Source organism: Meles meles, chromosome 8, assembly GCF_922984935.1.
Source record: "Meles meles chromosome 8, mMelMel3.1 paternal haplotype, whole genome shotgun sequence".
In the NCBI taxonomy this organism is placed as follows: Eukaryota; Metazoa; Chordata; class Mammalia; order Carnivora; family Mustelidae; genus Meles; species Meles meles.
This window is the reverse complement of record NC_060073.1, coordinates 113,833,743-113,858,333: the sequence shown is the minus strand read 5'-3', so window position 1 is coordinate 113,858,333 and position 24,591 is coordinate 113,833,743. Positions and strand designations below refer to the sequence as shown.

Here is a 24,591-nt window from a genome sequence, read left to right as displayed (position 1 = left end):
ACACTGGGGACAAGTTTGGGTAGGAGATGATCTTGAATATTAAAAACAAATAAGTGAACAGTAGTTTGAGGAGAAAGGCTGATGTACTTCTGGGAAGCACGAAATGTGTTACATACACATTAGCAGTGAGAAAAATACATACTATAAAGCCAGCTTGTATGAGTGTTGAAATTTTTTTAATCTCAGGGAAAAGGAATAACTATGTATGTCTTCTAAATTACTGCAGAGCAGGGATTCTTAAATTTTTTTTTTAAGATTTTATTTATTTATTTGTCAGAGAGAGAGAGAGACAGAGAGAGAAAGATCACAAGTAGGCAGAGAGGTAGGCAGAGGCAGAGGGAGAAGCAGGCTCCCTGCCGAGCAAGGAGCCCGATATGGGACTCCATCCCAGACGCTAGGATCATGACCTGAGCCGAAGGCAGCCGCTTAACCACCTGAGCCACCCAGGCGTCCCCAGAGTAGGGATTCTTAATCTGGGATCTACAGATGAGCTGTAGAGGAATCTTGAACATCTTGAAATTGTATGCAAAAATGATGTGTAGGCGTACATACCACGTAGACACTCCCATGCATTTATCTGGAAAGTGGGGCCATTTATTTTCATTGATTCTGAAGTGGATTTATGAACTGGAAAAATAGAGATGGGGCCAGAACTTTTGCCAGTCCTGAATGACACATGTGCATTTTTCAGAAGGAAACATATACATAGACCATTCATGTGATCGCAGTCCTCTGCCTTCTATTTCTTCTCACCAACCCCAGCCGTTTCTCATTATTAGAACTTTGACCTAAAGGGCATCTTTTGCCCTTTTTTTACTCAGGTTTGTAATGGGTGCTGAGCCAATCAGTCTTTTGTTGACTACATTTTTTATTAAGTCCAGTTTTAGTCCTGAGAAGCTAGGAAAAAAGTGTTAAGAACACGATGCATTTCAGTTCCATTTCTGCATGCGGGAGCCTTCACCATCAGAAGGAAGCTGGACAGATTTTATGGAATGTACTGCAGTAATTAATCTTCATTAGGACTGTTGCCATGGCCTTGTAAATTAAAACTTATGATAAGAGGGAAGATCTCTGGCACAACATATTTGAGTACCAGAGTGCCTATTCTTAAGGTGGATACAGAGATTTCTGAGATTTTTTTTCTTAATGGTCCCAAGCTTGCTTATTATTAGCTTAAAATTCTTTAGGAAAAAATCTAGGCTGCATTTCTTGATATGAATGCAGAAGGAAACCTTTATACAAAAGGGGCACAAACTTGGGCACTCAGGTACTGACTCTTGGTAGCTTTCCAAATGATTCGACAGCATGTTGTAAAGAGAAACTCGAGGGCTTCTGTGTAAGTGAATACTCACTGTTTCCCATCTCAGTCCTCAGCTTCCTTATAGCTATATTAGTTGGCAGTTTCACCTGATTTCTTTCCTTTGCATTCCCCCAAAAAAGGGAGAGAAAAAGCAAGAATTTGAAAGCTGCACAGACACTATAGCAAAGGGAGTGTGCTTTCTTCAGTGTGCACCCTGTCCTGGCTTTTGTTAGGTTTCTAAAAAGGCATGGGCATTGATGTCGATCCTCTGTTTTATGATGAATGTGCACAAATGCACACATCCCTAATTGCACTTGAATAAATGCAGCTATTACGGAGGTTAAGAGCTCGAACATGAGCAAGCCATCATGGTGCTTCCAACTGCAATCTCTTTTCTGGTGTCAGGCTTACAGAATCCCCAGGGACTTTGGCTGCCATTTTATCACTTAATAATTGGAACTGCTTGCCCCAGTGTCCTTGGAAGTTTGGTGTTCACTGCACTACATTGTATTTTTGCTAAGCCTGCATATACTAGGTAAGAAGTTGACAGGATTCCCCAGCAGATCATTTTCTTCTGTAGTGCCTTGGCCACAATCATAACACACAGTGCTTGGAACATTCTTGAGGCTTGGAGTAGTTGTTCTGACTGCGGCATCCTTGCAGCCCAGGGAATATGGTTTCCAGGATACAGAGGACGTTCTGATCTCTTTTTATTGGAGTTAATTCACACATCATTTATTTAGAGTATGCTGTTTAACAACAAGCGGTTTTCCTATTCATGGCAGGTACTAATGATTATGTTCTTTTTCTTGTAAGGTTTCATTTGTCGTGTTCCTCCCCACTTGTGTAAGTCTGGTTGAAACTTCCTAAGGGTCAGACAGAGAATTTTTAAAAAATCAAGTGGTGTAAGACCTGGGAGTTTCCTCTACATGGAAAAATATCGTGTCAGTGAATTAGCCTCTCCTTTTGCCTTTCTGTTTTTTTCAAAGATTTGTCTGGGGGACAGAGATTTCAAAGATTTCTCTGGGGGAGAGAGAGTGTGTGTGTGTGAAAGTGGCAGCAAGGGAGAGAGGGAGAGAATCTCAAGCAAACTCCCTGCTGAGAGTGGAGCCTGACCCATGGCTTGATCTCGTGACGCATGAGATCGCTACCTAAGCCAAAATCAAGAGTCAGAAGCCCAACAAACTGAGCCACCCAGGTGACCTTGCCTTTCTATTTTAATACATAGGAATTTAAACAGTGTCTGCTCCTGGTAGGATGGTCTTAGAGGCGTCTGTATCTCAAAAATAATTGCTGTAGCAGGTATTAAATAAGAATTACATCAAGTTCAGGGGCGCCTGGGTGGCTCAGTGGATTAAGCCGCTGCCTTCGGCTCAGGTCATGATCTCAGGGTCCTGGGATTGAGCCCCGCATCGGGCTCTCTGCTCCTCAGGGAGCCTGCTTCCTCCTCTCTCTCTGCCTGCCTCTCTGCCTACTTGTGATCTCTCTCTCTGTCAAATAAATAAATAAAATTAAAAAACAAAAAAACAAAATCTTTAAAAAAAAAAAAAAAGAATTACATCAAGTTCTGTGGACTAAGAGACTGAATGCCTTCCCCCATAAACCATTCCATATAATTTGGGAATATTGATCTGTGTGCCGTATTACCATGAACTTTGCAACATGGGGAGAGGTAGGAATTTTGTGAAATTAAGTCTATTAAAACAAAGGCAAGCTAGTTAGCCTTGTGGGAAAACTGGCTTTTGGAGTTACACCTGAATTTGAATCTTCCCTCCTTTTGTAAGTTTTGGACCATGGACAAGTTCAATCTCTGTGACCCTCAATTTTCTTCACTAGTCAAATGAAGATAATTTTTACCTTGCAAGGTTTTTGTGATAATCTAATAAAGGTAAAAAGAAAGGGTATGATATGTAATAGGATCATAAATATATCATAATCTTTTTAATCACTAAGGGCAGAACTCTGATAGGTTTTTTTAAATGGATATATGTATTTACAAGAATAGAATGGAATGTCCTCTGGGATATCTACTTTCCATCTTCTTCCTCATCAAAATCATTCATTATGTGGTGGGCCTTATATTCAAAACAGTCTGCAAAAGTATCCTACAGATTTGATTGAAATGATGAATGATGTAGTGATGAGAATGTTAAAATATCATGTAGTGTATTCTGCTCAACATCTGGATAGAGCATACATATTACCAAATTGGAGTGTGGGAAATGCCCTTACCTGTCCCTTCTCCTCCTTTGGCATCCCTATTATTGAGGCATTCACTAAACTGAAAGTTGACTGTGTGCCTAGCATAGAGCTGTGAAGAGGAAAGACTAGATCCCAGCCCTCACAAAACTCAGCCCCCGGCCCCCACCCCCTGCCAGGAGACAGACCATAAAGAAGTAAAGAAAGGGATCTTTGTAAGGGCCATGAAAGCCATCGCTGTAGGATAAGGAGGATCTGGGAGGGCTGACTTTATATGAGGTGGTTAGGAAAAATCTGTGAGGGGAGGTTGAAGAATTACTGAAAGCCTTCTCTTTAAGTAATGAAGGAATAATCATCCTAATATTCTAACCATTAATTGCTCAATTAACAGAATTTAAATATTTATTCTAATAGCATAGTCGTGGCTATACACTTACACGTACTCCCACCAGAAATTCCTGGGCTCCTCATATCATTGTCCTTTACCCGTGTGTCTGTCCTGACTCTGATGCTGGTTGAGTTCGTGGAAGGCAGTGAGGGTAAGAAGCAGTTGCTCTCCTAGCCCACAGAGTGGCACTTCACTGGAAGGACATATGGCAGCCTGAGGTTGATGAGCACAGGAGAGAGAACGCGAGATGATCTGAGTATTCCTACTGAAGACTGGGAAGTTACTTTGGGTTATGAGTTAAAGCAGCATGTTCTGGGGTAAGAAGAGAAAACTTTAATAATTTAAGTTATGCTGGTAGTATATCAACTCTTTTGACCAAGACAAATATTTTTATGAATAGAATTTTTTTTAATAATTTTAGTTTTTTGGATAAACAATTAGTGAAAAGTAGTGTTTCCCTGTATGCCCCACCTCGGTACCACAGCCTTTTCTATTAACAGCATTTTATTACTGTTTGTTACCATCAGGGAACCTATATTCACACATCATTATCACCCAGAGTTTATAGTTTACTTTTAAGATTCATTCTTTCCCTTGTTGGTTCTAGGAGTTTTGACAAATACACAATGATGCGTATCTACCATTATAGTATCATACAGAATAGCTCCAGAGCCCTGAAAATCCCCTGTGCTCTACCTATTCATTGCTTCTTCCTTTTCCTCCCCGTTCTTTCTTCTTCCTGCCATTCAAACCCTGACAACCATTGGTATTTTTCCGATAGCCATAGTTTTGCTTCTAGAATGCGAAATAGGTGGGCTGATATAGTATTGTGGCCTTTGCAGGTGTCTTCTTTTTTACTTTTTTTTTTTTAAAGATTTTATTTATCTGACAGAGAGATCACAAGTAGGCAGAGAGGCAGGCAGAGAGAGAGGGGGAAGCAGGCTCCCCACCGAGGAGAGAGCCCGATGTGGGGCTCGATCCCAGGACCCTGAGATCATGACCTGAGCTGAAGGCAGAGGCTTAACCCACTGAGCCACCCAGGCGCCCCATGCAGGTGTCTTCTTATACTGAGCAGTCCACATTCAAATTTCCTCCATGTCTTTTCATGCATGGCCTGATAAAAATAGTCCAGTATATGGATGTGCCACAGTTTAGTTATCTAGTCATCTATTGAAAAGCATCTGGGGTATTTCCAGGTTTGGGTGATTATGAATAATGCTGCTATAAATATTCGTGTGCAGGTTTTTTATGGACATAGTTTTCAGCTTCTTTGGGTAAATACCACTGAGTACAGTTGTTAGATCACATGGTAAGAGTGTGCTCAGTTTTGTAAGAAACTGCCGAGTTGTCTTCCAAAAGTACATACAGCACGTTGCACACGCGCCGTCAATGAATGAATGTTTGTTACTCCACATTCTTACCAGCATTTGGTGGTGTTGGTGCTTTTAGATTTTAGCCATTCTATAAGAATTTTTGTAGTTTAAAGAAAGCTGTTTTTCTTTCTTTCTTGATTTTTTTTTTTTTACCTTGTAGAACATGGTAGAGTCTGACAATCAGATGGTTTATTTTTAAGATTTTGGAAATCCATACAGTGTGAAATCCTATTTCGCCAAACATGAAATTCTAACTTAACAGAGCCCTTCCTTACGAATGGGGCTGCCCTTTGACGAATTGTATTCCCAACCTCTCAAAGCTTAAGGTTTCCTGTTTTATATAAGACAAATAATGATACATTTAATTTTAATAAAAGCAGCAAAGACTACTGCTGTTGCTGAGAATCTTCACCTACTAGAGCACCCAGGAGTCTGTCTCCTTACAGAAGTTCTGCCTTGAATTCTTACCCCACCAAGGCCCACCAAGGCTCAGACCTCCCAGATACCCCTTCCTGACTGTCCCAGCTCCCTGGCGGTTCTTCCTGTGGGCAGTTCACATCACTGAGACATAAGATGGGCAACCAAAACCTGGGCTATGCTGGTCACTGTTGTTCAGTAGCCTTAACGTGTTTGATGGGTTTCAGGGATTAGCCTTTCTTTCATCTACCATTTAAGCCCCCACTTTTTTTTTTTTTTCAATGAAAAACTGATTTGTATCTTAACAGTAGACTTAAAACTATTTGGAACTCAAGGCATTTTAAATTAAAAGGCTTTCACCTTACATGGTAAAGCCCAGTATGACCCAAGTAGCATTAAAAGAAAAGATAAAATACTTCCCACCATGGGGAGTTGGAGAAGGTAAATTAACTCTTATAGTGTGTTTGCTATGCATGTATCGCCAGTTATCACTACTTTACATGAGGGGGATAATAATCACATTTTAGAAATTAGAAAATTGGCACTCTGTGAAGTTAAGCCATTTTCTGAAGTTTTAGGCAGTTGCTAGCATTCCAATCAGGTCTGAGCCCAACACCCCTCTCTTTCCTCCATACCAAAAATTTTGTAGAGCCATATTTAATAAAGCAGTTGAGTCACTGTGAAGTAACTGGTTTTAAAAAGTAACCATTTCAACATGAAACATGGGGGAGGGGGCATGCAAAGGAGATACTCTTTACCTTATGAGATATATATATTCCAGAGAAGTTACATGTTTTGTTACAAAGAAAATAAAGATTGTTTGTTTATTGAATTGAAATGCCAGGTTATGCTCTCTCTGTAATGTTGAAATATTGCCTCATTTCTTATTCTGAGTGTGAGGTTATTGGGTGCTTCTTGCTCGTGTTATTTTCCTTCTGCTTAAATGTTTTGATTTTCACTGTGGCTTTGATCTGTGGTATTTCTTTTAATGATGCTGTCTTTGAAAAAAGAAAAGTACAGGTTTATGTGTCCATTTACATACTGGTTTACAGAGAAGGTAAGTGTGTTTTAATTAGGGATTGTTCTGTCTGACCATATAGGTCATAGAGGAGACCAGTCAGATACGGAGCAGTACAGCAGCTCAGCCCATTGGCTTTATTCATCATTTAAGAAACATTTATTGAGCCCTTGGATACTAGGGCAGTGTGTCTACAAAGAATAAGACAAAGTTTTTGTCCTCAAGGAACTTGCAGTTTAATGGTGGAAGCAAGTAAGTAAGTAGTTGATCTCACTTTCAGATGTTATAATGGAAAAATGCCTATCTAGTGCTTAGAGTACATCTCAGAGGCACTTACCCCAGATGGAGATGGCCTGGGAAAGCTTCCCAGAGTCGAGTCAGGTGGAGAGGATGGAATGACAAAGCCTAAATTAAGGTAGTTACTTAGATGCTGGAAAAACTTTAGATGGATTTCACAGAGATTAGTACAGAATTGACTGATCAAAGTAAGGTTGTGAAGGAGAAGGGAGTTCAAGAATGACTTCCAAGCCTTTACTAAAAGGTGTCATTGTTCACTCAGAAGGGAAATGGAGGAGGAACAGATTTGGGGAAAACCATATGGTAGTTAGTGCATGTTGAGTTTGAGATGCCTTTGAAGGTGGAGACAGAGATATCCAGGAGCTGGGTGAATATGTGGATCTGGGGTAGAGGAACTCTAAGCTAAAGATGTTATCTTTAAAGTCATTAGCATTATGGAGAAGAGTTGAAATGCTGAGCTGCACGAGACTATGCAGAATGAAGATGCAAAAGGAGAATAGTAGAGGGCTGAGGATGGAACCTGGAAACATGGACATCAAATGGACAAAGGAAGTTGTTGAGAAGATGAACTATGAAGGAGGTAGAAGCTGACCTTTGCTGAAAATTTAGATAATTGTCCGTTATATCTCATCCTGTTTATATGATTTCGAAAAAAACATATGCAAAATCAAAATTTGGGATCCCAGGAACTGGGAAATGTATTCAGAACAGAGGATTGATCAGATAGGAGCCTGTACACTCACAGACTGGACTGAATGCTCTCGGTGCTACCATGAGTAGTGCTCTCCTCTGTGACTCTGTTGGAAGTGGAACGAGAAGCGAAGTCTATTTGAATATTGCCTTCTTCACTACAGCAGTGGTCCTTCTCAGAAATTTGAACAACCCTAACAAGGTCATGATTTTTACCATTCAGATGAGTGGATGCTCATTGATGATTTCTTTATTCAGGCCACCTTCAGGGATGAAGACAAAAAGCCCCAGACCTCAAAAAGCTAACAATTTAGTTAAGTAAAGCACAGGGAAGAGATCTACACAAAATCCCTAGGATTTATTGCAGAATGAGAGCTGTGGGAGAGGCACAAACATTGCGTGAAGCGGGGTCAAAGGTGGAGGCTTTGAGGAGGAGATGACGAAACTGGGTTTTGACGGATATGTAGGCTTTACTGTACTGTAAAGCAGTAAAGGAGAGTTCCAGATGGAGGCAAAATTAGTTGATAGCCTAGAGCATGTTTGGGACTAAAAACTAATCTGAAAGAATAAGGAGTGTATTAAAGGAGGAGGTATAATGCAGAATAGGGTACAAAGGCAGGCCTATACCAGGTCATGACTTAAAGATTATACCAAATAACAGTAGAAGGCAGTCACCAAAATGTAGAAGAATTATAAGAGCCAAGATATGCTTCACAAAGAATCTTCCTTTAAGCACATGTAGGGTTGGTTGGTGGAAATGGGGGGAGTGTTATGTGGGAGACATTAAAGGTTTAATGTATGCTATTTCAATAAGAATCTAGATTTAGAAGACTGTTTTTTAACTTTTTCTTTTCTTCTTGGGGAATGGTGAGCGTGGAAACCATTATTGAATGGCTTTCTTAGAAACCCAGTATGTGGGGCGCCTGGGTGGCTCAGTGGTTTAAGCTGCTGCCTTCAGCTCAGGTCATGATCTCGGGGTCCTGGGATCGAGTCCCGCGTCGGGCTCTCTGCTTGGCGGGGAGCCTGCTTCCTCCTCTCTCTCTCTCTCTCTCTCTCTCTCTCTCTGCCTGCCTCTCTCCCTACTTGTGATCTCTATCTGTCAAATAAATAAATAAAATCTTTAAAAAAAAAAAAAAAAAGAAACCCAGTATGTAAAACTAAAAAGTAAAACTACCCAAACTCTGAGAAATTTCTGCCTATGGTCCATGGAGCATGGACGGACAGTGACTTTGCAACATTTTGATCATCACAGAGAACTTTTGCTTTCACCCCTAATGTTTTGAAAGATTTTTGTCTTTCAGGAAAGTCAATTAAACATTAATGTCTTGCATTTGTTTTATTAACAATTTCAGCCCACTCAGGTGTCTGAAGTGTCAAGTGTTTACAAAGCTCGGTTTATAAAATTCCAGCCAAACCAAAGAAATACTAGAACTTAGTCTGGGGCACACAGTTGCAGGTGTTTTGAAATGCTGAAAGTAACCCATGACCCATCTATTCTGACAAAAGAAATTGCACTATTTCCCATACTTCTGTGGATCCAGGGATCCAGGTGGAAGCTTATATGGCACATCTACTCTCATGCTTCGGAGCTTTGTGGAATTACAGAGAATAATTGTAATTATACTTTACCCAGAACTGCTTTTCCCTTCAAATTTAACTTTCTTTTTTTATTGCAAAGAGTAATACAAGCTTGTTACAGAAAAATCAGAAGATATATATACCAGCAAAAAGAACATCTAAAAAAATCTTCCAAATCTTTTTCTCTCCAAACATGCATACAAGCCTTTCCTAAAGATGGACTCTTGCTCTATATTGCTTTTGTAACTATTTTCCTGCAACACTGTTTTTAATAGCTACATAGTGTTTCATTTCTAATTTTATAACTTAACAAATTAATCCCTTATGATTGGAGATTTGGGTTTTCAACTTTCTGAAATTACAAATAGTTTTGCCTTGAGTGTCCTATAACTAAGTCTTTATATACATCCTTAATTATTTCTTTGGGATAAATTCTCAGAAGAGAAATTGCTTCAAAAGGTGCCACCAAAGTGCCCTCCAGAAAGTTTAGTAGTAATTTATACTCCCACCCAGGACTTTTTACATTCTAAGTTGGAGTTCAGTTGCATACAGGTGAAAAAGAAATCACTTTAGTGTTAGGAAGTAGCAATGCTAAATGCAAAACAGCTAATAAACAATTAGAGCTGTTGGCTTTCAGAGGAAAGAGATCACTTTTTTTTTTTTTTTTTTTTTTTAAGATTTTATTTATTTATTTTTTTGACAGGAGAGAGAGAGATCACAAGTAGTCAGAGGCGGGCAGAGAGAGAGAGGAGGAAACAGGCTCCCTGTAGAGCAGAGAGCCCGATGTGGGGCTCGATCCCAGGACCCTGAGATCATGACCTGAGCCGAAGGCAGAGGCTTTAACCCACTGAGCCACCCAGGTGCCCCAAGAGATCACTTTTAATAGGGAGTTTGGGGACCTTTCGCAGAAGGTAAGGAATTAGAGAGGGCTGACCAAGAGGAAGGTGCCACATTGACAGAAGGGCACAGGTGGGACACACAAGAGGGGTCTCTGATCTAAACAAGTAAGGGGCCATGTTTGAGAGGAGTCCAGGAAGAGGGACCAGGAGGAAGGCTGGTTGACATAGCAGCTTGACTCCAGGTGTTCCTCCCTCTTTGGTTTCTCCTAAGTGTCACACAGGCTATACTATTACACTGGGTCACAAGGCAGCCACGAGTACCTGAAAAAGTTAAAATGTTGAAACCAGGAAATCAAACCTCCTGAAAAATCTGTTCACTTTCTGGCAGAGTTTTGGGTTTTGGGTTCAGAAAATTTAGAAAGTAAGGAAGGTCTATTCCATTTAAAAGTCAATTAGTAATGTATTAAGATGTTAAAATGGAATTCACATTTCAGTGTTAAATCCTTTGTTGTTCTTAGCGATGAATAAATTGTTTCACTCATTTACTTTGGGTATTGAGACAAGCTTTTGCATATCATTTTCATGAACGTTTCAAAGCCATTGAAGTAACATTTCCCTGTTATTGTCGGTTCGGATTACATATTACGACGTGATATTTTTCTTTGTGTTTTGTTGTAGGATTAATTCTTTAAATGACACACCAGACATTGCTCATTAAATCTATTAGTTGGATTATTAAGCGATAAGTAGTTCTGAATTCTTTAGCTTTGGTGGTTTTGTTTTTATAGCAGCAGTGTGCGTTCAGTGTCCCGAGCCACGCTTTTCCTTTTTAAGCCACACCAGTATTTTCTACTTTAACAACATTGAGCAGCAACATAGCCCTTTTGACACTGACTTCATAGATTTGAAGAATGTGGAGATAGTTTGACACTTGATGTCCCATAGAAATCCTGAAATAAAAAAATGCAGAGCTCAGGCCTGGGCACTTGGCCCTGTTTTGTAGGCCACCATCAAGTTCTCAGTTCATACCATGAGCCTCCTTACATCCTTCAGTTCAGTGGAGAGGACTTACTTCATGAAGAAAACTCACAGGTGTTACTGCTGTTTCCCACCTGTATTGTGATTTTCTCCCGGCAGACCTATTTCTAGAATGTTCCACCATCTAATTGGTAAAGTGTACCAATGCTGTGCTACTGTGGGACAGCTAATAGAACCCTTGATTGAGAGGCACAAGAGCCCCTTTCAGCAGCTGCAGAAAACAATTGAAGAACCAAGAAACTAGAACTCACTGTTACATACATTAGACTGTTAACCAATCCTAAAGAAGTCCTGGCTCTTAATTAGATCCAAGAACCCGCTGTCAAACATTAGCTATATGTAGGGTCAGAAACCTCTGCCTGATTCTCAGGATGTAAGTACGCTAGAGGTTTCTGGTGTCATACATTTCCCCCCACCTTGATTGGATACAGTTGATACATAACATTGAGTGTAAGGTGTATACCATGTTATTTGATACACTTACATATTGCAAAATGATTTTCACTCTAGTACTATTAGCTTACACCTATATAGCGTTACATAATTGGGTTTGTGTGTGTGTGTATGTGATGAGAACATTAACCATTTATTATTTTAAAACTTTCAAGTATCTAATACAGTCACCATAGTGTACGTTAGATCTGAAACTGGAACTTTGTACTCTTTGGCCAACATCTGCCCATTTCCCCTACCCCCAACCCCTGGTAACTACTGTTCTAGTCTTTGATTCCTGAGTTTGCCTTTTTTAGATTCCATATATAAGTGGTATCATTACAGATTTCATCTTTCTATGTCTGCCTTATGTCACTTAACGTGATGCCCTCAAGGTCCATCCATTTGGTTGCCAATTTTCTCATGGTTGAGTAATATTTCATTGTGTATATATAATACACTACATCATCTGTCCATCCATCTGAACTAAACACTTAGGTTGTGTCCATTTCCTGATTGTTGTGAATAATACTGCATTGAACATGAGAATGCAGATAAGTCTTCAAGATGTTGTTTTCCTTTTCTTTGGATATATACCCAGAATGGGGATTGGTGGATCATTTGGTGGTTCTATTCTTAATATTTTTAGGAATCTCCATGCTGGTTTCCATGGAGATTATACTGATTGCATTCCTGCTAACAGTGCACAAATATTCCCTTTCCACCCCCTCACTAACACTTGTTATCTCGTCTTTTTGATGACACCCATTCTGCCAGGTATGAGGTCATATCTCATTGTGCCTTTGATTGTCATTTCCCTGGTAATTAGTGGTAATTGAGCACCTTTTCTTGTACCTATTGGTCACGTGTATGTCTTGTTTGGACAAATGTCCATCCACTTCCTCTGCCTAATTTTTAAACAGATTATTTGTGGGTTTTTCTGTTTTTATTTCATTGTTGTTGTTGTTGCTATAGAGTTATGTAAGTTCCTATATATTTTGGATATTAACCTTTTATCATGTATATGGCTTGTCATATTTTCTCCATTTTGTAGGTTGCCTTTTCATTTTTTTTCTTTAGTTTTTTTTTACTATGCAGAAGCTTTCTAGTGTAATGTAGTCTTACTTTTGCTTTTGCTTCTTGTGCTTTTGGTGTCGTGTCTGAAAAACTGTTGCCAAGACCAGCATCATGGAGCTTTATCCCTATGTTTTCTCCTAGAAGTTTTCTTCTAGGAGTTTTATGGTTTGGAGTCATCTGTCTTTAAGCCATTTTGTGTTAACCTTTGTGGAAGGGATCCAGTCATTCTTCTAAATGTGGTCACCCAATTTTCACATCTTTTTTTTATTGGAAGAGACCATTCTTTCTTCATTGAGTAGTCTCTGTTCCCTTGTCAAATATTAGTTGACCATAAATGCAAAAGTTTATTTCTTGGGTCTTTGCTCTGCTCTGTTGGTCTGCGTGTCTGTTTCTATGTCAGTACTATACCACTGTTTTTTGATTACTGTAGCTTTGTAGTATAGTTTGAAGTCAGGATGTGCGATGCCTCTGGATTTGTTCTTTCTTAGGATTGCCTTGGCTTGTTGGAATCTAATGAATTTAGGATTAATTTTTCTATTTCATGAAAAATGCCATTGGAATTTTCATAGAGATTTCATTGAATCTGGAGATGGCTTGGGGTAGTATGGGCCTTTTAATAATACTAATTCTTCTGATTTATGAATTATGGGATATCTTCCCATTTGTTTGTCTTCTTCAGTTTCTTTCATCAAAATTTTATAGTTTTCAGTGTACCAATAATTCACTTATGTGATTATACTTACTTACAGGTTTCATGGGATGCTTTTTAAAAATGGGTTTTTTGGATAACTTGCTGCTAGTATAAAGAAATGCTACTGATTTTTATATGTTGATTTTTATATCTTGCAACTTTATTTATTGGTTGTAATGGTTTTTTTGGTAGAGTCTTTAGGATTTTCTACATATAAGGTCATATCTGTAAAGAATCACAAAATTACTTCCTTTCTGATTTGAATGCCTTTTCTTTTTCTTGTCTGCTTGCTTTTGCTGGCTGGTACTTATAGTATGTTGAATTTGCATAATGAGAGTGGGCATCCTTTAATTTTCCTGATGTTAGAGAAAAAGCTTTCAGTCTCTAACTATTAAGTATAATGTCACCCATGTCATACACGGTTTTTATTAAGTTGAGGTACATTACCTCTTTACCTAATTTGTTGAGAGTTTTTATCAAGAAAGATGTTGAATTTTGTCAAGTGCTTCTTCTGCATCTATTGAGATGATTATATGCTTTTTATTTTTCATTTTCTTTTTTTGTTTGTTTTTTAAGGTTTATTTATTTGACAGACAGAGATCACAAGTAGGCAGAGAGGCAGGCAGAGAGAGAGAAGGGGAAGCAGGCTCCCTACTGAGCAGAGAGCCCAATGTGGGGCTCGATCCTAGGACCCTGAGATCATGACCTGAGCTGAAGGCAGAGGCTTTAACCCACTGAGCCACCCAAGCACCCTATTTTTCATTTTCTTAATTTGGTATATCATGTTTATTGATTTGGGTATGTTGAACCATCTTAGCAGCCCAGTGATAAATCCCAGCTTAATCGTGATATGTGATCCTTTTAGTATGCTGTTGAATTTGGCTTGTTAATACCTTGTTGATAATTTTTCCATCTGTATTCATCAGGATATTGACCTGTAGTTTTCTTTTCTTGTTAGTATTTTTATCTGGCTCTTTGGCATTAGATTAGCGCACTCCATGTAAAATGTGTTTGGGAATATTCTCTCCTCCTCAGTGTTTTAGAAGAGTTTGAGAAGGAATGGCATTAATTCTTTTTTAAGGGTTTAGCAGAATTCACTGGGGATACCCTCTGCTTCTGGACTTTGCTGGGAGGATTTTGATTACTGATTCAGTCTCCTTATTCATTATTGGTCTGTTCAGACTTACAGTTTTTTTTATGATTCAGTGTTGTTTGGTTGCTATTTCTAGGAATTCATTCATTTCTCCTGAGTTATTCAAATGGTTGGTATATAATTAACCCATAGTGGTCTCATGATCTTTTATATTTTTGTGGTAGCAGTTGTTATGTCTCCTTTCTCATTTCTGACTTCGAGTCTGAGTTCTTTTTTTCTCGACTTAGTCTAGCTAAATGTCAATTTTGTTTATCTTTAGAAAAAACTAGTTCTTGTTTTTTTTCTTTTGTTTTTCTGATCTCTTACTATTTTCTGATCTTTGTATTTCATTGCTTTCTGCTAACTTTGGATTTCATTTGTTCTTTTTTTTTTTTTAAGATTTTATTTATTTATTTGACAGAGAGAGATCACAAGTAGGCAGAGAGGCAGGCAGAGAGAGTGAGAGGGAAGCAGGCTCCCTGCCGAGCAGAGAGCCCAATGCGGGACTCGATCCCAGGACCCTGAGATCATGACCTGAGCCGAAGGCAGCGGCTTAAACCACTGAGCCACCCAGGCACCCCTCATTTGTTCTTTTTTTAGTTCCTTGAGGTATAAAGTTAGGTTGTTTATTTGAGACCTTTCTTGTTTCTTAATGTAGACTTTTAACTCTATAAACTTCCCCTAAAAATGCTTTTGCTGCATCTCACAGGTTTTGCTATTTTATGTTTACATTTTCAGAGATTTAAAAAAATTTTTTTTAATTTCTTCCTTGACCCAGTCATTGTTCAGAACTATGTTATTTAATTTTTACATATTTGTGAACTTTTCCATTTCCTTCTTATAATTGATTTCCAGTTTGATACAATATCAATATTATTGTAGTCTTCTTAAAATTTTCTGGGAGTTATTTTGTGACCTATCATGATCTGTCCTGCAGATTTTTCCATGTGTGCTTGACAAGAGCATGTATTCTTTTGCTTTTGGGTGGAATGTCTTCTATATGTCTGTTAGGTTCATTTGGTCTAAAATATAGTTCAATTTTAACATTTCCTTATTAATTTTTATGTGTCTGGATAATCTAGCCATCTGTTGGAAGCTGGTTACTAAAATACTCTATTCTTGTATTGTCTATTTCTCCCTTTAGATTTGTTAGTATTTGGTAAATATATTGTGGTGCTCCAATGTTGGGTCTATATATATTTATGATTGTTATAGCCTCTTAGTCAGTTGACTTCTTTATCATCATATAATGATCTTTTTCATCTTTTGTTACGGCTTATGTTTTGTTTGGGCTTATTTTTTCTGATATAAGTAAACAGCTACCCCTGCTCTCTTTTGCTTTCCACTTGCAAGGAGTATCTTTTTCCAGCCCTTACTTGTGAGACTGTATGTCCTTAAAGATGAAGTGAGTTTCTTACAGGCAATATATAGTTGGGTCTTATCCATCCAACCATTCTATGCCCTTTGATTGGAAAATTTAATTCATTTTATTTATAATAATTATCGATAGCTAAGAACTTAGTAAGAACTGACTCTTTTCTGGCTGTTTTGTTCCTTGTTTTGTTTTTTTCTCCTCTCTTGCTGCCTTCCTTTTTGAGTTGATTTCCTACAGAGGTATGCTCTGATTCCCTTATCCTTATCTTTTGTGGGTCTGCTGTAGGTTTTTACTTTGCAGTTGCCATGAAGCTTACATAAAACATCTTATAGATACAACAGTCTGTTTTATGTTAATAACAGCTTGTTTCAAATGCATACAAAAACTCTATCCTTTTATTTCTCTCTTCTTACATTTTTGGTATCACAATTTACCTCTTTTTATATACTGTGTATTCATTAACCAGTATTGTAGCTGTAGTTATTTTTAATACTCTTGTCCTTTAACCTTTATACTTGAGTTATGTGGTAAACTCACTACCATATTACAGAACTAGCTTTTGTTTTTGTACTCACATATTTCTTTTATTTTACAATGTTTTAAAGATTTTATTTTTTTTTAAGATTTATTTATTTATTTGTTTGACAGACAGAGATCACAAGTAGGCAGAGAGGCAGGCAGAGAGGGAGAGAGGAGGAAGCAGGCTCGCCGCCGAACAGAGAGCCTGATGCAGGGCTCGATCCCAGGATCCTAAGATCATGACCTGAGCCGAAGGCAGAGGCTTTAAACCACTGAGCCACCCAGGCGCCCCTTATTTTATTTTTTTACTTGAGAGAGAGAGCAATCACAAGCAGAGGGATGAGCAGAAGAAAAGAGAGAGGAAGAAGCACCCTCCCCACTGTACAGGGAACCCTATGTGGGGCTCAATCCCAGGCCTCTGGGATTGTGACCTGAGCCAAAGGCAGACACTTAATGAACTGAGCCACCCAGGCACCCCTGTACTACCATTTTTTAAATTTAACTCTATACTTACCTTTAGCAGTGTATTGGGTAGTTTCCTAGGTTTTCATATACTCTGCACTCTTTCATATCAGCTTGGATTCCTTCAGCTTTTGTTTGTCCAGGATAGTCTTTTTCTCTTACTTATTTCTGAAGGACAACTTGGCTGGATAGAATATCTTGGTTGGAATTTTTTTCTTTCATATCATCCCATCCTCTCCAAGCCTATAAAGTTTCTGCTGAGAAATCTGCTGATAGCCTTATAGGAATTCCCTTATCAGTTACAAGCTTCTTTTCTCTTGCTGCTCTTAAGATTCTGCCTTTGTCTTTGAATTTTGGCATTTTTATTGTAATGTGTCTTAGAGGAGATTTCTTTCCATTGAATTTGGGAAGCTATGAGCTTCATAAACTTGGACATTCAGGTCTCTCCAGAGATTTGGGAAGATCTTGGCTATGCTTTCTGCTCCCCTCTTGTCTCCTTCTGAGATTCCAATAATTTAAAGCATTTCTCTTGAAAGGTATGTTGTAGCTAATGTAGGCTTTCTCCACTCTCTTTCATTCTTTTCCCTTTGTTCTCCTCTGACTGGATAATTTCAAAGTTTCTGTCTTCTAACTCACAGATCCTTTCTTTTGCTTGATCTGTTACAATGTTGGTCCTCCCTTCTGAGGTTTTTATTTTATTCATTGTATTCTTGAGCTGCAGGTTTTGTTTTTTTTTTAATAGTTTCTGTCTCTTTGTTAAACTTCTCATTTTGTAATACATTATTTTCCTGGTTTTGTTGATATATCAACTATCTATTTATCTATCTATCTATCTCATGGAACTTCCTTTCAACAGCTATTTTGATTTCTTTATCCAGTAAACTATAGATCTTCATGTGTTTGAGATCAGTTACTGGAGGATTACTGTGACCTTTTGGTGATATCATGTTTCCTTGATTGGTCACATTCCTTGAAGTTTTGTGTTGCTGTCTTCACAGTAGTGGTCACAGGCACCTCCTTTAGTCTTGACTAACTGCCTTTAAGAGAGAAATGCCCTCTGTCATCCCTAGGTCAGCTAGGGATTCTGAGGCTTTCTTAGACCTTCTATGGATTCACCTGCTCCACACTTCTTGGTCTCTCTTGTGCCAGAATTTTTAAGCTTGTATGTCTCCTCTTGATCTTTAAACATCAGGCCAAATATTTACACCCTCCCTTTTGCTTTCCCAAGAATGGCACAAATGCTGAAGTGGCCGTTCCCTGACCTGCAGGTTTGGGTCATGCTCAGTAGCTATCTGCCAAAGTTCCCTCTCACTATCACTGTCAGGAGCATGAACAGGAAGCTATACATAGGTGTAGGGAGGTATGGGTGAGGCACACAAATGCTGGAGGGTGCCCATGGACCAGTTGGAGGGATCTGTGTACAAGGCATCTCCGTTGGTTCATGGGTAGGGTTCTTGATGGAATCAGGAATGGAATGACACAGTGAGCAGGATTCACATTCTTTTATTCTGAGAGTCCTGTCTGCCAGTCTCCCAGCCTCTTCCTGCCTCTTGCCCCCAGCCATGCAGGTAATGATCTAGTACTCTGGATGGAGTGAGAAAGAAATGGGCCTTTTGGGGCAACATTCCACACAGCTGGGGAAGCTGGGTACTCACTTGCTCTCACTTTCCACCATGGGAAAAATCATGGCTAAGATTTCTTGGCCCTCAGTTTTGCCAGCTGGAGGGAGGGGTGATATGAGTGAAGTCAAACTATTCCTCTTACCCTGTCTAGTGTGTTCAAACTCATATTTTTTTTCCTCTATTGGTGTGCTAAATTTCTCTACTGGAAAACTGGAATTCCAGAGGGTCCTGTCATCCATGTGTAATTGTTTAAGGTGATGTTCTCCCACTGCTGAGAGGAGCTGGAGCCAGTTCACAGCTGGGACTGTAGACTATACGCCTGTTACCGAAGCATGGTTGGGTGAGACTCCTCTCAGGTCTCTGGCATCTAGTGGTGGATCCCACAGCTCCCACAAAAGCATTTTTGTCCCTGTTGTTGGAAGGGGACACGAACAGGGCTGTCTTCTTCAGCCATGTTCCTGACCTCTGACCTCGCTCTGTAGTACCTCACCATTTGGAGGAAGCCTTTTCATTCTTTGTTTTCTTTTATTTTTTGAAGATTTTACTTATTTATTCATTTGAGAGAAAGAAAGAGAAAGGGAGAGCATGATAAGGGAGAAGGTCAGAGGGAGAAGCAGACTCCCCGCGTAGCTGGGAGCCTGATGCAGAACTCGATCCCAGGACTCTGGGATCATCACCCTAGCCGAAGGTAGTGGCTTAACCAACTGAGCCACCCAGGTGCCTGGAGGAGACCTTTTCTGAAGAGACCACATTGTCACCGCATTTTGCTTTCTTACTTTCCTTATGTTTCCTAGATTCATTATCTTTTCCCCTTTTGGGTGAATTACCTATAGAATATCTATATTATTGTTTAATAATTAATTTGTTACACAAATTACTACTCATGTGCTATGGAAAGTAGGATAAAATACCTTTCTAGAATTGAACTGGTCCACAAAGCAGCAAAGCTGCTAATTATGAAAATATTTGGGTTACATAAATTTCCCATCTTCCTTTTATTATCCAAACCAGCTATTTCCTGCAGGGAATATGATGTTCAAGAGCACATTAACAAAGGATGCATTAGTAAAGCCCACTAATTAGGCTCTTTCTGATGAGCTGCTCTGAGATGCATTTGAAGCACAGGCAGGGTGGAAATCAGTATTGGCCTGTACCAAATCAGCCATGGCACTCTAGCCCAGTAGGTTAAGAATGAGTACTTTGTTTTTAAGGCCTGTTTCCGCTAAAAATTACTGTCTTTGCTAACTGAATTCCCATCGTGTAGGAACTCTTTAGAGTTCACCTCTGTGAGCACCCTTTCAAAATGCAGTTGTTCATGGCTTAAAGTAACCTCATAGTGCTGTCCAGTTTGTCTTTCCTCCAGTGGAGAGAGAGAATGGCTGCTGAGTCAGAGTACTGGGCATTTCTGGGAGGTGAGATGCAAAGTTATTTATGGCTTTGCTTCAAACTGGTCATAAGTGGATATGCTGATTAGGCACATTCACTCATATCTGGGCATGCTTCTTAAGAAGTAATATATTCCATTGGAACTTGAGCAGTTTGGTGGTTTGGTTTTTATTTTGTTTTTTGAATACATCATACGCTTGGAATACAGTATTTTCTGTGATGTTTTTTGCTTTTTTATTAACATCACTGTAAGAATTTATTTGAAAGGGAGTAGTTAATAGGCAGAAAGAAAATGAACATGTATTGAGTATTACTGTGTTCTTGCCTTTATGTAATTTCATGTAAATCATGCAGCAGTTCTGCTAAGTAAATTATATAATCTTCATCTTTGCAGAGAGACTAAGGCTTAGAAGAAATGGTAATTGATTGACTAAGATTTGACTGTTAGTACCAAATCAGTGCTCTTCCCACAGCCAATTCTTTTCTTTCTTGTCTTCCAAATATTGACAGAAACAAGTCAACTCTTTGCTTTTAGTTGCTTGGCTTTGGAGCTGAATTTAGAGTTCTTCAGATCTGTGTTTGATTCTGCTGTTTATAATCTGGGTGCAGTCATTTAATCATTGTAGAAAACAAAGCTCATGCTCCCCATACCAAGGATTTTCATGAAGACAAATGATATAATCTGTGTAAAGCATGTAGCACAGTAAGCCTTTAATGAAAGGTCACTACTACGAACACTGCTAGATGGGCTTTTTATTTTGCTTTAATCTCACATCTGGTAATTGGGTCATCTTTGAACATGATGATGGTATCTCAAAAACACTTTGAAAATATTTTGCCCTTTCTTCTATTTTTAGTGTATTAGGTGATTTCCTCTACCTTTAGAATCTAGCTTTATTTTTATGGTCTGTGCCTCAAGTATACGCAGAATACTGCAATTATGTTTGTTTGTTTTTTAACTGATGTATAGTTGACACACAATCTTACATTAGTTTCAGTTGGACAACATAGTGATTCCACAACTCTGTACCTTACACTGTACTCACCTCAAGGTAGGCACCATCTGTCACTGGACAACTCTGTTACAGTTCTGTTGATTATATTCCCTATGTGGTGGCTTTCCTCCCCATGAATTATTCATTCCATTACTGGAAGTCTGTATCTCTTCCCGCCTTCACCCATTTCACCTATCCCTGCCACCTTCCCTCTGGCGACAATCAGTTCTTTATGTTTATGGTTCTGTTTCTGCTTTTTGTTTGTTTTATTTTTCAGATTCCACATATAAGTGAAATCATATGATATTTGTCTTTCTCAGTCTGACTTATTTCATTCAGCATAATCCCCTCTAGATCCATCCATGTTTTCACAAATGTCAAGAACTCATTTTTAATGGCTGAGTAATATTCCATTATATATATAATAAATACGCATGCTACATCTTCTTTATCTATTTAACTATCAAGGGTCAATTAAGTGGCTTCCATATTTTGGTTATAGTGAATAATGCTGCAGTGAACATAGAGGTACATATATCTTTTTGAATTAGTGTTTTCATTTTCTTAGGGTAAATGCCCAGTAGTGGAATTACTGGGTTATGTGATTTTTCCATTTTAAATTTTTGAGGAACCTCCATACTGTTTTCCACAGTAGCTGAACTGGTTTGCATTCCCACCAATAGTGCATGAGGGTTCCCCTTTCTCCATATCCTCACCAACACTTGTTGTTTCTCATCTTTTTGATATTGGCCATTTTGATACTTCATTGTAGTTTTGAATTGCATTTCCCTCATAATTAATGATGTCAAACATCTTTTCATTGCCTGTCGGCCATCTGTATACTGTTGTTGTTGTTGTTTTGAAAGATGTCTATTTAGGTTCTATGCCCATTTTTAAATTGGATTGTTTGGCTTTTTTGGTGTTGAATTGTAGAAGTTCTTTATATATTTTGGATTTTAACTGCTTGTCAGATATGTCATTTGCAAATATCTTTTCTCATTCAGCAGGTTGCGTTGTTCTGGTGATGGTTTCCTTCACTGCAAAAGCATTTGTTTGATGTAGTCTCAGTAATTTATTTTTGCTTTTGTTTCCCTTGCCTAAGGAGGCATTTTTAGAAAAATGTTGCCAAGGCCAATGTCCAAGAGACCACTGCCTATATTTTCTTTAAGGAGTTTTATTGTGTAGGTCTCACATTTAGGTCTTTAATCCATTTTGAATTTATTTTTGTCTATGATGTAAGAAAGTAGTCCACTTTCCTTCTTTTGCATGTAGCTCTCCAGTTTTCTCAGCACCATTGATTGAAGAGACTGTCTTTACCCATTGTATATTCCTGCATCCTTTGTTGTGGATTAATTAACCATATAAGCCTGGGTTTATTTGGGGGCTCTCTGTCCTGTTACATTGATCTGTGTGTCTGTTTTTGTGCCAGTACCATACTGTTTTAAGTACTATAGCTTTGTAGTTTATTTTGAAATTTGGAATTGTGATACCTCCAGCTTTGTTCTTTTTCAAGATTGCTTTGGACATTTGGTGGCTTTTGTGGTTCTATACAAATTTTAGGATCATTTGTTCTAGTTCTGTGAAAAACACCATAGGAATATTGTTAAGGATTTCATTAAATCTGTAGATAGCTTTGGATAGTAGAACATTTTAATATTAACTCTTAAGAGTCAATGAGCATAGTATATCTCTCCATTTATTTGTGTCGTCTTCAAATTTCTTTCATTGATGTCTTACAGATTTCAAGATACAGATCTCTTAACTCTTCAGTTAAATTGATTCCTAGGTTATGTGGTTTGTCAGGGGTGGGGGTTGTATAGTAATAAATGGGATTATTTTCTTAATTTCTCTTTCTGCTTCTCCGGTATGGTAATGCAATAGATTACTGTACATTGATTTTGTGTTCTGTAACTTTACTGAATTTATTTATTTCCAGTAGTCTTTTGGTGGAGTCTTTAGGGTTTTCTATATATAACATCATGTCTAGAAATAGTGACAGTTTTACTTCTTCCTTCCAATCTGGATGCCTTTTATTTCTTTTTCTTGTCTGATGCAACAGCTATTACTTCCATTACTATTTTAAATAAAAGTAGTGAGAGTAGAATACTGCAAGTGTTTGTTTTCCAAGATAAGACAATCTGTATCTTAGGTACAGATTTTAAATGGGGGAAGTTTATTTGTTGTCTTAAATAATGCAACATTTGAGATTCTATTTTACTCATGTTCTTTATGTCACAACTTAATACAACAGGTATTAGTGTCTGGTATCCTGGCATCTGTGAGCCTACAGACTGCTACTTAAAGGATAACCTAACTTTGAACAGAGGTGGTTGATGTGGCAGGACAAGCACAGATAGGAGCCAGAGTACAGGGCATCGGTGTCCCCAAACTGTGGATATCATACTCATAGCTCCCTAGAATTGTGAGGATTGGATGAGACCATGTGTACAAAGTTCCCCGCACAGTGCCTGATGCATAGTAGGGCCTCTTCCCGCCATGTATTAATGGGAAAGTACTTATGACACAGATATCCTTATGTTGTTACAGTTTCTTTCTCTCTTGAATAATATCACTTTACCAACTATCTGTTTTTGGTTGTTTTGTCCTATTTGAAGTGTTTGATTTCATAATGGATTTAGTTATTTATCAAGTAAATCATTGGATTTGTTCCCACCAGTGATACCAAGAAGAAGCAGGGAATGAGAAAAAGGAACAACAGCGGAATGGAAGACGTGGGACCCACAAATCGTAACAGAAAGAAGGCCAAGTGGGAGACCTTAGAGCCTTTGGATACAGGCCTCTCTTTAGCAGAGGATGAAGAGCTGGTGTTACATCTGCTTAAAAGTCAAAGCTAGATATTCCGTGCTCTTCTCCTTGAAACCTCTGGGCACGATGATGTAGACAAGAAGTTGGGAAAACAAGTGACTATGGAACACATAGATGACATGAGTCCCACGCCCAAAGGATCTTTCCTCCAGGCTGAAGCAATTAGATCTCTAAGCCCCTTTCACAGGACATGCTTTGCACTATCTCTGAGCAAATGCAGAGTGCAGACGGATTATAAAATTTCTTGATCCCATTTTCCAGCATGTGCTCTGTTAGATTTTACCCATGGAGTCCTTCATCTTGTCATTGGAGATGCTCCCTTTGATTTACCGGCAACTTCTGGAGACCTTCTTTCATTATTAGAAATTCCTGTCTTACTTACCACACAGAAATTTCTATGTACTGTAAGACAAAATTGCTCACAGTTTTGATGTATTTAATATCTCTAAAGAGACAGAGTATGATGGACCAGCCCTGAGAAAAGAGTATTTTTGAATCGCAATGATCAATAATAAACATATTTCCTATAAAATATTAATGTTTTCATTGTGTCCAGTAATACGAGAACACTCTCGGGGGAAGGTTCCTGAGAGAAAAATGCTTGGCCAATTCCTGACAGTAATTTTTCGTATTCTTAGATTAGCCTTCCTAAAGATACCATTTAACTTACCTGCAGTTTTCATAGCCATTTTTGAAGTCTATGGAGGTCCTGAATCTGAAGAATGTGATCCAAAACAGTCTCTTAGTGAGCACCCAGCAGGCGGTAGGTCTTCGGTAAGAGCCTGGTTTGGCTCACTCTGCAGCACCCCACCCAGAGCTAGCTCCTGATAATGAGTAAGAAGCAGATCAAGCAGAGCCTGTTTTTGATTATGAATAACTGTCACGTTTTTTGTGGAGAAAGAAATCTGGGCCTTGGCATGCTGGTTTTACCATAGAT

At 38.7% G+C, this 24,591-nt stretch overlaps 1 protein-coding gene across 1 annotated transcript in view; it reads left to right on the top strand.

Annotated features, from left to right (window-relative positions):
- The window catches only part of DDX10 (DEAD-box helicase 10), a 280,556-nt gene extending 256,354 nt beyond the window's left edge, over positions 1-24,202 (top strand). The window contains exon 18 of the mRNA XM_046017251.1: positions 23,506-24,202. Coding sequence (XP_045873207.1) covers positions 23,506-23,683 — 178 coding nt within the window. The 3' untranslated portion in view covers positions 23,684-24,202. The remainder of the gene's footprint in view (positions 1-23,505) is intronic.
- The last annotated feature ends 389 nt before the right edge of the window (positions 24,203-24,591 follow it).